The sequence below is a fragment of the Perognathus longimembris genome, chromosome 1 (genome assembly GCF_023159225.1).
Source record: "Perognathus longimembris pacificus isolate PPM17 chromosome 1, ASM2315922v1, whole genome shotgun sequence".
NCBI classification, from domain to species: Eukaryota; Metazoa; Chordata; class Mammalia; order Rodentia; family Heteromyidae; genus Perognathus; species Perognathus longimembris.
In genome coordinates this window covers 48427362-48442194 of record NC_063161.1, presented here as the reverse complement: position 1 = coordinate 48442194, position 14833 = coordinate 48427362, and the positions used below count along the sequence as shown (strand labels likewise).

The window sequence follows — 14833 nt, the reverse complement described above, 5'->3', positions numbered from 1 at the left end:
GTAGAGACTAGCTTAGGGTAGTGCCCAGGCCTTGAGTTCAAGACCCAGGACGGGAAAAAAGAGGGGGACACCAACTTCTAAACTCTGGTTTTAAGTCTCTTTCCTCATTCTTCTCAGCTTTCATCTCCGAACTTTTGAGAAGATGTTTGCTATGACCCTGGAGGAACCCACTATGTTGCGATTTGCCATTGCTTTCCCTCTGACTTGTGCTCATTTTGTCCACTGCACCCATGAGATGTGCCCAGAAGAGGTGGGTATTCTTAACTCCAAGCTCTAGGGTTGATTCTGGTCTCATGAAGGGTTTCAAACAAGTAAATAACACAACTCCCTAAATATCTCAGTTAGATGTGCAGTATATCCTCTGTGTGTGTATGTGTGTGTGTGTGTGTGTGTGTGTGTGTGTGTGTGTGTGCATGCATGTATGTGCCAGTACTGGGGTTTGAACTCAGGGCTTAGAGCTTTCTCTAGGCTTTTTTGCTCAAGACTGGAGCTCTATCACTTGAGCCAGATCTCCACTTCTGGCTTTTCGGTGGTTCATTGGACATAAGCATCTCATGAACTTTTTCTGGCCTTTTGCAATCCTTGTATCTCAGCCTCCTGCAGAGCTAGGATCACAGGCAGATGCCACCAGTGCCCAGCAGCTATATCCTCTATTTTTCTGGTCTTCTATAAAGAAAGGGCAGCACGGGCAAGGAGATGAGAATAGTGTTATGAGGATACGACTGTTGGTCATGGTGATGGCAGTTTCTCCCTTGCTTCTCTCCTGCAGTACCCCCACCTGAAGAACCATGGTCTTCATCATTGCAACACCTTCCTGGAAGAGCTGGCCAAGCAGACCAGCAACTGTGTGCTGGAGATCTGTGCCGAGCAGCGGAACCTGAGCGAGCAAGTAGGCCCCGTCTCCTGCCCCATCTCCTGGCTCATCGCCCCTCTCCACTCCCAGGACCTTCTCTCTCCCTCTCTACCTTTATCTCCCTCTCACAGACCAAGCTCTCTTAACTCTTCCTCAAGTAGGGTGAGGGCCTCTGGGCATTTGAATTGATGGTAGATTCTTCTCTCAATGTGGTCCCTCTACTCCTTACTTACTCCCATAGGACAAGATAGAAGCACCACACACAAAATAATTTTTTATTTGAACAGCTGCACTCCAGCAAAATCTATTATGGCTCCACTTAAAGAGCTCTGGGAGATGAGTTCACTTCCTTTTCTTGCCCCTTTATATGCAGGGGCAAAGGCCCCAGATCACTGTCCTGCCTCACCTTTTCTATTTATCCAAATGACTGTGGATGTTTTCAGGCATCTCTTCTCTGTGGCGCCTTCCCTTCCTCCTGACTGACTCAGAGAACCTGGTAATAATTAGCTCAATCTAAACTTTAGAAAACTTCAAAATGAGGAACTATATCAGCCATTTCCCTGGAGTCTTTTGGATTGCTCCGCTTACCCACCCTTCTTGTGTTTGAGTCAGGCTTTGTAGTCACTTTGGTTGTTGAGGAGAGCCAGGATGTGTATGTATGTGTCTGTGCTTGCATAGTGTGTGTATAGATACACAGTCACATTATTACTTCAGCTGTGTGTGTGCATGTACTGATTGATATTGGGGCTTGACTCAGGGCCTTGCATTCTTGCTTGGCTTTTTTGCTCAAGTCTGGCCATCTACCACTGGCACCACAACTCCCCTTAGAGATTTTTGGTCGTTAATTAGAGCTAAGAGTCTCAAGGACTTTCCTGCCCAGAGGGAATCAAACTGTGACCATGCTGAATTCAAACTGTGATCCTCCGATCTCAGCCCACTGAGTAGCTACTGGTAGGATTACAGGCTTGAGCTACCAGAGCTTGGCTAGCTTTTTATTTTTTTCATGTATAAAGCTAAAAGTGCTTTCTTTGTAGCAGTGTGATGCAGATTAAATAGAGCATGTTAAATATGTCGCACTCAATAAATGTTGGCTCTTGTATTAGTTGATATCTACTGGACTTTAGTCCTTGTACTAGATATTTGGAAAGGAAGGTACACAATCTCTGTGTGCCTTAATGCCAAGGAGGTATGCAAATAAACACATTTATAGAGATATTTATCAACTCTATATAAATACTATATGCCAGGGAGACAGGGGAAGAGATTTACTCATTACTGTATCAGGGATGATTAAACCATAGGATGAATAATTTGTGTACACACCTGTACGTTTGAAACCTAATGAATCTTGGCTCTCCAGAGTTAACATTTTGAGTAAATAATTAATGTTGCTATTACTAATGGAGTTACATTTTGGGAGACTGTTTTCGTAAAGGATTTTTTTTTTTGCCAGTCCTGGGACTCAAACTCTGGGCTTGGATTATGTCTTTGAGCTCCTTTTTGCTCAAGGCTACCACTCTGCCACTTGAGCTACAGCACAATTTCTGGCTTTTCCAGTGGTTAATTGGAGATAAAAGTTTCAAAGACTTTCTTGCCTGGGCTGGCTTTGAACCATGATTCTCAGGTTTCAGCCTCCTGAGTAGCTAGGATTATAGGTGTGAGCCACCATGCCCAGCTTCAGGAAGTGTTTATCTACCATAAACACTTTTACACAGTCTCAGAGTTGGCGCCTCTTTATTTCTCAAGGCAGACTTGATGTATTTTGAAACAGCCAAGCATTTGGCTTAAAAAAACAAGTGTGACTATGAAGTAACAAAACCAAGCTGCGTGTGGTGATGCACTCACTTAATCAAACTTAGCTGCTTAGGAGGCAGAGGTCGGAGAGTCACTGTCGGAGGCCAGCCCTGGGTGTGGGAGAGTGATGCATGAGGAAAGGGCATGACCCTATCTGAAAAACAAACTAAAAGCAAAAGGACTTGGGGTGTGTGGCTCAAGTGCCTAGCAAGTGTGAGGCCCTGAATCCAATCCACAATAACACCCCCCCCCAAAAAAAAAAACAAATCAAAATCAACTCAAGGATAGGATTGGGAAAAATGGGGGAAGACAAGGGAAAGGGTGACATTGATCAGGATGCATTGTATTCATAATATGTTGAAATGAAACTCTTTTGTGCACCAATTTTAAATAAATAAATAAATAAAGTAATTCAGCAGCTTACTTTCTAAGTAGCAGAATCAATGGCCAAGAATCCCAAGTTGATTCCTTGAAGGTAATGCCTGAATATCTAGTTGTATCCTCTATTTTCTGTATAGCTAACTGGAGATGAGAACAGATGTAAGATGGATACATATGTATGTATATATGTATTTTTTTTTTTTTTTGGCCAGTCCTGGGGCTTGGACTCAGGGCCTGAGCACTGTCCCTGGCTTCTTCTTGCTCAAGGCTAGCACTCTGCCACTTGAGCCACAGCGCCACTTCTGGCCATTTTCTGTATATGTGGTGCTGGGGAATCGAACCTAGGGCCTCATGTATACGAAGCAAGCACTCTTGCCACTAGGCCATATCCCCAGCCCCTATATGTATTTTTTCTAAAAACAGGAGGACAAGAAATAGGAAGACATCATTAGCCACAATATAACTCTATTTGGAGACTTGTGATGGTGTGGGAAACTTGGGGACAGAATGTAGCCAGTGAAACAGATGTTCTGTCTGAAAGAGAAAACAACTGTCTTCGGTCAGGCATAGTGGTGCAGGACTGTAGTTTAGGGTGAGGACCACCTGGCAGGCTGTGGCGGGAGAATCTTGAGTTTGAGGGTGGCCTTGGCAGTGTAGCAAGTTCCAGGTTAGACTGGGCTGCATAGTTAGGTTCTGTCTTAAAACAGATGAGGCTGGGAGCTGGTGATTCGTGTCTTTAATCCTAGCTACTGTGGAAGCTGAGATTTGAGAAGCAAGGTTTGAAGCCAGAAAAATCCAAGAGATTCTTATCTCCAATTAAACAACAAAATGTAGGACTACAGATGTGTATACGAGACAAGCACTCTTGCCACTAGGCCATATCCCCAGCCTGGTTCAAGTGGTGGAGCACCAGCCTTGGGTAGAAAAGCTAAGCAAGAGAGGAAAGACCAGAGGAGTTCAAGCCCCAGTACTGGCACAAACAAAACCCCCAAACGTGCTTTCCTCTGTTGGAAGGCTTGCAAAGCACACAGCTGAGTGGAATTCTTTTTTTTTTTTTTTTTTGCCAGTCCTGGGGCTTGGACTCAGGGCCTGAGAACTGTCCCTGGCTTCTTCTCGCTCAAGGCTAGCACTCTGCCACTTGAGCCACAGCGCCACTTCTGGCCATTTTATATATATGTGGTGCTGGGGAATCAAACCCAGGGCCTCATGTACATGAGGCAAGCACTCTTGCCACTAGGCCATATCCTCAGCCCCCTGAGTGGAATTCTTGATCTTACTATTTTTGCTTGTGAGTCCCCCTGCCCTGGCCCTGTTAGGAAACTTTTTCTTCAGCTGTAGGTAGGGGAGTGATGCCTAGGTCCCTGAAAGACATTGCTACCTTGAAACTTTGAGGTTGTTCATGTGGAGACACTTATGAAAACTAAAAGAGGCAAACACATTCATTCAAAATAGGCCCCAATTAGGGAAGAAGAAGCATGAAGAGTGAGAGAGAAAGGTAGAAAAATAAGATATCAGACAATAACAGCCTTTCTTATAGCGGTGAACAAATGATCTCATTTCTCCCTTCTGCTGCATGCTTTCTAAAGCTCCTTCCTAAGCACTGTGCCACCACCATCAGCAAAGCCAAGAACAAGAAGACCATGAAGCAAAGGCAGGCTCCCAGGAAAGGAGAGCCTGAGAGGGACAAGCCAGGAGCCGAGAGTCACCGGAAAAACCGCAGCATTGTCACCAAGTGAGTACCTTCCCAAATGGACACTGCAGCCACAAGGCATAAAAGGGAAGGAGGGAGATGATAGAGGAAAATGAAAGAGATGAGAAGTGGTGGTGGGAAGTGATGCCTGAGGGAGCCAATGTAAGTGTGAACTCTCTTCTTGGTGTTTGAAGTCAGCATGGACATGAACTGCTCTAGGCTGGGCATCCCTAGAAGATGAAAGAGTCTGAGGGCCTGTGGGCCTGGCACTAGCAGACAGTGCCAGATTCATAATCAAGGCTCATTTTGCTTTCCAGTATGGACAAGCTCCACCTACAATTGACAGAATTGGCAATGACAATGAATCATGTCTACAGCTTCTCTGTGTTTGAACACACTATCTTCCCATCTGAATATCTCAGCAGCCACCTGGAGGCCCGGCTCAACAGGTACCCCGCTTTCTTGTCTGTGTATGCCTAGGGCAGTGGATCTCAAGGCTGAGCTCTGTCATGTTCAGCCTGATGATTGTGATGCAATGAGCTAGGTGCTGTTTTCTCACACCTGTAATCCTAGCTTCTTCGGAGGATGAGATTCAAGGATTGAGGTTCAAAGCCATCCTGGGCAGGAAAGTCTGTGAGACTTTCTTCTCTAATTCACCATCAAAAAGCCAGAAGTGGAAGTGTGGCTCTAGTGGTAGAGCATCAGACTTGAGAAAGGCAAGGGACACTGCCCAGGCTATGTGTTCAAGTTCTACTACCAACATAAAGCACACACAGACACAGACACAGACACAGACACACAGAGCAAAAAGCAGGGCTGGAGGTATGGCTCAAGTGGGATTGAACAGCAGCTGAGCTAGTGAGCCAAGTAAGTGAGACTCTGAGTCCAAAAATTTAGTACTGCCAGAAAAGAGAGAGAGAGAGAGAGAGAGAGAGAGAGAGAGAGAGAGAGAGAGAGAGAGAGAGAGAGAAAGAGAGAGAGAGAGAATATTCACAGTGAAGATTTGTGACATTGACCAGGCCTTAATAAAATAAGTTTCCTTTCTGGTGTATTTCCCTTCATTTTGTTGTTCTTTAAAGTATGAAGAACATCCCCTGTTGCCCTATCACCAGCAATTAGGGAAATGAAGAATTATTATGATTTTAGTCTTTTGTGTTTTAGAATATGTAACATGTTCATTCAGCAAGTATTTATTGAATACCTACTACGTGTCAGGAGTGCTCTAGATGCTCTTGATACAGCAGTATTGGAAGAAAAAAAAAGAAATCCTTGATTTATGTGGCTAACTTTGCAGTGGAGGAGATTTACAAACTGTGGATAAGATGTTGATAAGTCTTAAGCAGAAAGTTAAAGCAGGGTTGGGAGATTGTGTGTGTGTGTGTGTGTGTGTGTGTGTGTGTGTGTGTGTGTGTGCGCTCCACTTCCAATTTTTTGTTTTTTTTTCTGTTTCATTAGAGATAAGTGTCTCATGGTCTTTTCTGCCTGTGCTGACGTTGAACCTAGATCCTCAGATCTCAGCTTCCTGAGTAGTTAGGATCACAGGCATGAGCCACCAGTGTCTGGCTAGGACTCTGGCTTTTATTTGAGCTGGGGAACCTTGACTGGTTCAGGGCAGAGCTGTAGTAAGATTTGCCTCCATAGTTCACTCTGACTCTATTCACAGGAGTAGGGACAGAGGCAGGAAGGCCAGTGTCTGTCTTTTGACTGTGAGTGATGCACATTTATCTTTCAATTAGGGTTTTGCTTGAGTAAGACAAAATTGCTTTGCTTTCGTTCCGTACACATTAGCCACGGGAGACATATCTCAATGGCACACAGGATGTCAAGGAGATGACAGTGGGGGTAATTGCATATTTGCAGCCCTTCAGCAGCTGGTGCTCCTTTCTGGGCCTGTGAGCAACACAGGCGCCATAGTTGAGCTCTCCCTAAAGGACTCAGATTCTTATTTCACAATGCCATTGTTCTCCAGGTCCCAGGATTGGTGCAGAGGTTTGATCTCAGTGAAAACTCTAACATAGACAAGGCTTTCTCCTCAGTCTGTCTCTTCTGTATTATTTCCCTTAAAGCGATACCAGGGGATCTTTTTACATCTGGGAAGCAGATCCTCCTGTACTCACTCTCACTACAAACATTTTGACAAGAACATCAACCAACCAAACATCAACTCCCAAACATCAGTGGCTTGGAAAGAGTCTGAGACTCATTTATACTAAGGAATAAATGACTGACAAAAGCTTGAAGTATGATGTTTCTTTTCCTCAAATGATTTGCTTTTTTTGTTTTTCTTTTCTTCTTCTTTTTTTTTTTTTTTGCCATTCCTGGGCCTTGGACTCAGGGCCTGAGCACTGGTCCCTGGCTTCCCTTTGCTCAAGGCTAGCACTCTGCCACTTGAGCCACAGCGCCACTTCTGGCCATTTTCTGTATATGTGGTGCTGAGGAATTGAACCCAGGGCTTCATGTAGAGGAGGCAAGCCACTAGGCCATATTCCCAGCCCCTCTTTTTTTTTTTTTTTTTTAAACAAAGAAAAATCCTTGTTGGTTGGTGGCTCATGCCTGTAATCCTAGCTACCCAGGAGACTAAGACCTGATGATCATGGTTCAAAGCCAGCCCAGGCAGGACAGTCCATAAGACTCTTATCTCCAATTAATCACAAAAAACTAGAAATGGTTCAAGTGGTAGACTGCTAGCCTTGAGCACAACAACAACAACAACAACAACAACAACAACACTCAGGGAGAGCACTCAGGCCCTGAGTTCAAGCCCCAGGACCAGCAAAATAAATAAGTAAAATAACACATTTAAAAACCAATCTAAAAAAGCCTTACATCAAAACAGTGACTCTACTTGTGTAACCTCAGGCAACTGGGGAAGGTATTTTAGGAGGAGGAGCTTCCAGTGGAGAAGGCTCTTCCTGACATGTCTAGGAGAGGTGCATAGTCCCTAAAAGTGGGCCACGGCTAGATACCAGCCAGGCAGGCTCTATCTAGGCTGGCATCTGAGGCCACTGGGGACAGCACTGCACTTGCATGGCTAAGCATGGATTTCCATTCCTGACAGCAGTCGGAATGAATTCTTTCCAAGGAGAAAAGACAGATGCTGGGTCTGAGCATGCAAATGGTGTGAGCCCTTAGTTGCAGTTGTAGGGATGTGTGTGTGTGTATGTGTGTGTGTGTGTATGTGAGACCTAATTTCTCTAAAGAAGGAAGAAAAGCACAATGGTTGGAAACTCAATATGAGTCCCAGCTCTGTTCCTCCCCAGATGTGTGGTCTTCAGAATGGAATTCCAGTTTTGTTATCTACCAAAATGGGGATAAAATTACCTCATCTTTATTGTGTTGTCATGAGGTTTGTTTATTTATTTATTTATCTATTGGTTTATGCTGATCTTGGGACTGGAACTCAGGGCTTGGGTACTGTCCCTGAGATTTTTTTTTTGTTCAAGTCTAGTGCTCAAGCCATAGCTCCACTGCTGGCTTTCCTGCCTGGATTGGCTTAGAACCACACTCCTTCCTGAGTAGTTAAGATTATGAGCATGATACTTGGTTTGCTATGATTTTTTGTTTTGTTTGATTTTTGGTCAGTTGTGGAGCTTGAACTCAGGGCCTGGGCACTGTCTCTGAACCTCTTTGTTCAAGGCTAGCTCACTGCCACTTGAGCCACAGCACCACTTATGGTTTGGAGTGGTTAATTGGAGATAAGAGTCTCACAGACTTTTCTGCACAGGCTGGCTTTGAACTGTCATCCTCAGATCTCAGCATCCAGAATAGCTAGGATTATAAGTGTGAGCCACTGGTGCCCAGCTTGCCATGAGTTTTAGGTGTATGTGTAGTTACATCCAATACTGTGTTTATGATTCTGATTGTATTTCTGCTTTTGGTCACTTAGAGCTATTGTATGGCTGGCTGGCTACAATGCTACAACCCAGGAGATACAAAGGCCTTCTGAGCTGTTGGCAGGAGTACAAGCATACATCAGTCTTATTCAGTCCCTGGCGCAGTTTTTGGGCACAGATGCTTCTAGAGTTGTGCGTCATGCCCTCCTGCAGCAGACTCAGCCACTGGATGCATGTGGGGAGCAGACCATCACCACTCTCTACACAAACTGGTCAGTGCTGCTGTTTTTCCCATTGCCTTACCTCCTAGTTAGTACTTTTACTTTATATGGAGGGACCTCAGGACCCAAGTATTATAGCCTTGAACTGTCATGGGCCTCCAAAAGGAGTCTTTGTTTTGCTTGAAGACTGGAGGAACAAGCTGGGGAGCAAACCCAGTCCTTCTCTGGTCATGAGATTTTCTTCTAATCTTCAGCATAACACCCATGGGACCACCCTTCAGCCATCAGATCTTTAGCCTCTTAATCTCTAACTCCTGACCTTTCTTTTCTGGATTTTTACTGTTTCAATTTTAAATGATTTCAAAGCCAAGTAATGGTGGCATACCCCTCTAATCCCAGCACTTGGGAGGCTGAGGTAGGAAGATCAAGGGCTTAAGGATAGCTTGAGCTCACTAAACTCTGTCTCAAAGCAACAACAACAACAGTCCAACTAAACAACAATTTGCCTCCTCTTTCTCATATGTATTATGTCTCGTTTTCTGTCTTGGCTTCTCCTTCTGAGAACATTATCTGCAGCATTCTCTCTGGGAACATTTTCTCTTCATCCTCAAATATGACCATGTTCTTAATAGCAGGGAAGAAGGCCTCCTTCTCCAAGGAGAGAAGGTTGACTTAGAACTATTTCCTTTGAGAAAGGAATGGAGCTAGGCCAGATTCCTACCTCCCCAAGCCACTGGGTGGCACTCTTAATCTAATATCAGTTTAGCAGGAGTTGTTGCAAAGGAAAACCCCCTGATTTAGGGAAAAGAAAGTTTCCAGGTACAACTGCCAACTGCAGGCAGGTAAGGTAAATGAATGTCATGGGCCAGGTTGAGAAGAGAGAGGGGAGACAGAAAATTCTGGCGAGGGGAGAGGAGAGAGGGAAAAAGAGAGGGAGAGGAAGACCCTCTAAAAGGGATAGCCACCATTTTGCATCACTGGAATATTGTCCTATTAATTTTTTAATGTAATATACCTATCTCAAAAATTTGACAACTAATTGAAATTAAACAAAACAAAACAAGAAAGATGTTTGGTAGCAAGCAGCTGGATTTGGCCCACTAGTGGTTAGCTTGTGATGTCTGTAAAATACAAACAGGACCAGTACCTGAGTAAGTGACTAAGGGTGATCAAGTTGTCTCTGTAGGCAGGGGTTTGAGCTTGGTCCTTTAACTTACCCAAGCTTAGAGGAATAATTGGAGACTGGATGGACAGTGTTCACAGTGCTTCTCTCTGCTCAAAAGCTTGATTTAAGATTCGTTTCTAGGATCCACATCCTTATCTAGCATTTTCACTGGAGAGGTTGAAGCTAAGTATTTTTCATAGAAGTCCACTTAATAATGTGTGCAGTTCTATGGCTTGAACTCAGGGCTGGGGGCACTGTCTCTGAGCTTTTAAGGTTAGTGCTCTCCCACTTAAGCCACAGCTCAATTGGAAATAAGAATCTCATGGACTTCCTTGCCTAGGCTGGCTTCAAACCACATTCCTTGGATCTCACCTTCCTTGAGTAGCTGGGATTATAGGCATGGGCACAAAACAGGAAGTTTTTATTTGTGTGTGTGTGTGTGTGTGTATGTGTGTATACTGGTACTGAGGCTTGAACCCAGGACTTGGGCTTTGTGGTAGTTAATTGGATATAAGAGTCTTATGAACTTTCCTGCCTGGAGCTGGCTTTGACCCACGATCCTCAAATCTCAGCCTCCTGAGTAGCTAGAAGTACAGGCATGAGCCACTGCTTCCTGGCATAGGGTTTTAAAAAATACCAGGTTGAACTTGTGTTACGTGACACAAGGTCAGAATAAGAAGCAAAGTTGGGGGGTGGGCGGGAAGGAAAAGAGGGGAATGTGACTTTAGGGCGAGGGGAATGCATATCACTACAGTACACAGCATAGTGATACCCTGCAGATTAGAAGCCAAGTGGAATTATATTTCTGAGGCTGTTTTTGACACAACAGCATGGGGTGATAATTAACTTTCTGTTCTGTCTTCTTTGAGGCTCTTCTCAGTATCCCAGACTTTAGTGGAGTTTCTCACTCTGATCTAAGATGGGGAACAGGGACAAGGAGGAGAGATTGGACACTAACTTGAGCTTTCTTGGCCCACCCTGTAGGTACCTAGAAAGTCTCCTCCGCCAGGCAAGCAGTGGGACCATCATCCTTTCCCCAGCCATGCAGGCCTTCATCAGCCTCCCCAGAGAGGGGGAGCAGAGCTTCAGTGCAGAGGAGTTCTCAGACATCTCTGGTGAGTCCAGATTCCATTCTCTGTTCTACAGTGATAAACTCTTCCTCTCAAATAGTACCTTGGCCTACCGATCCTGCTCAAATCTCCTACCTTTCCAGAGTTCCCACTTCTACGTGTGTGTGTGTGTGTGTGTGTGCGTGTGCGTGTGCGCGCTCATGTGTGCATGCTTGCATGGGAGTTTTAACTCTAGTCTTGGATGCTGTCCCTTACCTTTGCATTCAAGGCTGGTGCTCTATCACATGAGTCACTTCCTGCCTTTTGCTGGTTAATTGAAGAACAGAGTCTTACACACTTTCCTGTCTGACTGGCTTCAAACTGTGATCTTCAGATCACAGCCTCCTGAGTAGCTAGGACTAAAAGGTTTTAGCCACCAGTGCCAGGCTTTCTGCTAGACTCTGGGAACAACAACAACAAAATGATATTTGAAAAAATGATATTTGATAGCCTAGAATTGAGGAGTAGGTCAGGGTTGAAGGTAAAGAGGGAGAAGGAGGGTTTAGGAATTGGGCAAGCACACTCAAGTCAAATGAGGGATTTAATTTTCAAAGGGTAGTAAAGGGTTATTCTGCTTTCCACCAAGAAGAATAAAGGAGCAGCATACGCAGCAAGAGAAACAGGATAAGCTGTAAGGGCTGTGGGGGGGAGGGGGGCAAGGGTGTGGGGGTGTTCTTACACTTGCAATTATCAAACAGGTTCAGATATCATGGTTGCTTTTTCCTGGAAGAAAACGTTTAGAGCCTTAGCCAGTGTTTGCATCACTGATGTTTAATAGGAATGATGAGGTGATGATGAATGGTGTTTATTGTGGGCTATGTTGTAAGTGTTTACAATCTTCACAAACAGCCTCCAGTTCTTCCCATTTTTCATTGAAAGACACTGAGATACAGAGAGGTTAGGAACTTGCTAAGGTCATGCTCTTATAAATGGATGGAACTGAGATTTCAACTCAAGGCTGTGAAATGTCACAACAGTGCAGAGTTGCTTTCCAGTGTATGGTGTTGTGTGTGTGTGTGTGTGTGTGTGTGTGTGTGTGTGTGTGTGTATGTGTGTGTGTGTTATGTATATATGTGTAGGTGTGGAGAAGGGAAATGTAAAGGGCATATAGTGAGTTGAAAAATAGCTTCCCCCCCCCCCTTTTTTTTTAAATGTGCTCAAACTTTTTTTTTTTTTTTGCCAGTCCTGGGCCTTGGACTCAGGGCTTGAGCACCATCCCTGGCTTCTTCCCGCTCAAGGCTAGCACTCTGCCACCTGAGCCACAGCCCTATTTCTGGCCGTTTTCCATATATGTGGTGCTGGGGAATCGAACCAAGAGCTTCATGTGTAGGAAGCAAGCACTCTTGCCATTAGGCCATATTCCCAGCCCTAAATAGCTCCCTTTTTGAAGTGGGTTTGAAACCATACAGATCCTCTTTTTTTCTTTTCCATTCCTGGGGCTTGAACTCAGGGCCTGGGCACCATCCCTGAGCTTCTTTTGGCTAAAGGCTAGTGCTCTACCACTTGAGCCACAGAGCCACTCAGGCATTTTCTGTTTATGTGGAATGGAGGAATCAAACTCAGGGCTTCATGCATGCTAGGCAATCACTCTACCACCAAGCCATATTTCCAGCCCACAGATCCTCTTTTTATCTTTCTTTCTTTTTAAAATTTTTGTGCTGGTACTGGGGTTTGAATGCAGAGGCTGGGCTCTGTCTCTTAGCTCTTTTGCCTAAGGACTGGCCATCTATCACTTGAACCACAACTGCACTTCTCCATGTAGATCTTTTTTTTCCCCCTTTGAAACAGAATTGTTTTACTGACTCATTTAGGAAAGATACTACTTCTTTCTTCCTCTCACCTCCATATAAATGTCAGGTAATGGCTGGGTGTGATGGCTTATACCTGTAACCCTAACTACTTGGGAGGTGGAAATTGGGATCATTGCTGTTCAAGGGGTTTGAGAGACTTATCTCAACATATAAAATTGAACATGATGGGGCACATCTGTTACTCCAAGTTATGCAGGAGATGTAAATTTGGAGGCTCACAGTCCAGGATGGCCAATGAAAGAGAGACCTTACCTGAAAAAGAATGAAAGCAAAAGTGCTGGGGACATGGCCCAAGTGGTAGAGCATCTGCCTCGCATGTGTGAGGCCTTGATTTCAAACCCAAGCATTGCCTAAACAAACAAACAAATAAACAAGCAAACAAAATTAAAATGGTGCCCAGCATCTGAAACAGGCAGGAGGTTTTCCATTGATTTTGCTGTCTCTGTTCTCCAGTTTCTTTGGGGATATTAAGAAAGCCAAAGCGCACACTTCTGTTTCCCGACTCTGCCTCCTTACTGTGACCTGGTCTCCATCAGTAATTGACCTTCACCTACTCTTTACCTGCTGGAGTGTTTGGATGTCCTCTCCCTATCAACTCTACCCACAAGCTATAGGCAGCCTCTAAAATCAGCTTTAGGTCTGGCTGACAACTGACAAGCAGCGGGAGGTAGTGCACATTTTCCCTTCCACCACCCCCACCCCAATTTCCCTGGGTTGCCATGGTGATGGGGCAATGCTACTGCAAAAATAGATAGAAAGAGAGAAGGATGCCCTAGGGTGATAGCTGAGGGTAGCAACAACTGAAGTAAGGTGGTTTTGCACACTAACTGGTAGACCAGCTCTTGAGAAGGCGTTTTAGCTCTTCTTCATCTCTGGCAAGCCATGTTAGCATTATTGAAGGTGATCAACTATGAATTTGTTTTACAATTCTCGGCTCAGTTCTTCTATTGTAATTGGGTACCTATTTTGTTTATTTTTTGTTTATGTGGTACTGAGGAATAAAACCCAGGGCTTTGTGCATGCTAGGCAAGCACTCTACCACTAAGCCATGTTCCCAGCCTTAATTGGGTAACTCTAAATACATGATTAGTATCTATTCTGGAACAAATTCTGTGTCAACTCTGCTTCCTTTGTTGTTGGAGATGGAGATCTATTTGTCTTTCCTTCAAAGATTGGAGTGTAGAGTCTTGACCTTCTTTCCTTTCTGAAGTGGAATAATGATATTAAACTTGCCTTTCTTCTGCTGTTGTTGCATTGGTACTTCTGGTCTTTTATGGCTGGCTCCACTGGGATGGCCCATAGCCAGAGATTCTTCCAGGCTGAAGTTGTCACTAGTATTTCTCACATGGCATTCTCCCAGGCAGAAGGGCAAGAAGAGGCTAGAATGTAAGAGACAAAGCATTAGAAAAGGCTAGATTTAGAGGAATTAAAAAAAATTAGAGCAAAAGGAAAAAAAAGAGCTGAGACTCAGGGGCTATGTGTTGATTATGAGGAAGAAGAAGAAGGAGAAGGAGAAGGAGAAGGAGAAGGAGAAGGAGAAGGAGAAGGAGAAGAAGAAGAAGAAGGAGGAGGAGAAAGTGAGCAGAAGAAGGGGAAAACTGGGACAATGAGGCATTAAACAAGGGAAGAAGAAAGTACCATAGAAAAAGCCAACCCCTAAGTAACAAAAGAGTAGTCTGTGTTGAGAGAACCATGAGGAGCAGGGAGGCACAGTCCTGGGTTTCTGGATATGTGATTGAATGACCTTGGCTAGGCTTTTAACAACCCTTGTTTATATCCCATACCTCAGATTTAATATGTGTCACGTTTGAATTTCTTATTCCTATGTCTCTCTTACTCCCTCTGTCTCCCTTCCTGTCTCTCTCCCACTCCCTGTCTCTCTCTTTGGTGGGCCAGTACTGGGGCTTGAACTCAGGGAATGGGTACTATCTCTTAGATTTTTTTCTAAAGGCTGGCACTCTACCACTTGAGCTACA

The 14833-nt window shown here is 44.5% G+C and overlaps 1 protein-coding gene across 1 annotated transcript in view; it reads left to right on the top strand.

Annotated features, from left to right (window-relative positions):
- Positions 1-14833, top strand: part of Nckap1l (NCK associated protein 1 like) — a 52604-nt gene that overhangs the window by 21816 nt on the left and 15955 nt on the right. Inside the window, exons 17-22 of the mRNA XM_048362872.1 lie at positions 118-250; positions 770-889; positions 4615-4760; positions 5036-5167; positions 8605-8823; positions 10922-11052. Of these exons, the coding sequence (XP_048218829.1) occupies positions 118-250; positions 770-889; positions 4615-4760; positions 5036-5167; positions 8605-8823; positions 10922-11052 (881 nt within the window). The remainder of the gene's footprint in view (positions 1-117; positions 251-769; positions 890-4614; positions 4761-5035; positions 5168-8604; positions 8824-10921; positions 11053-14833) is intronic.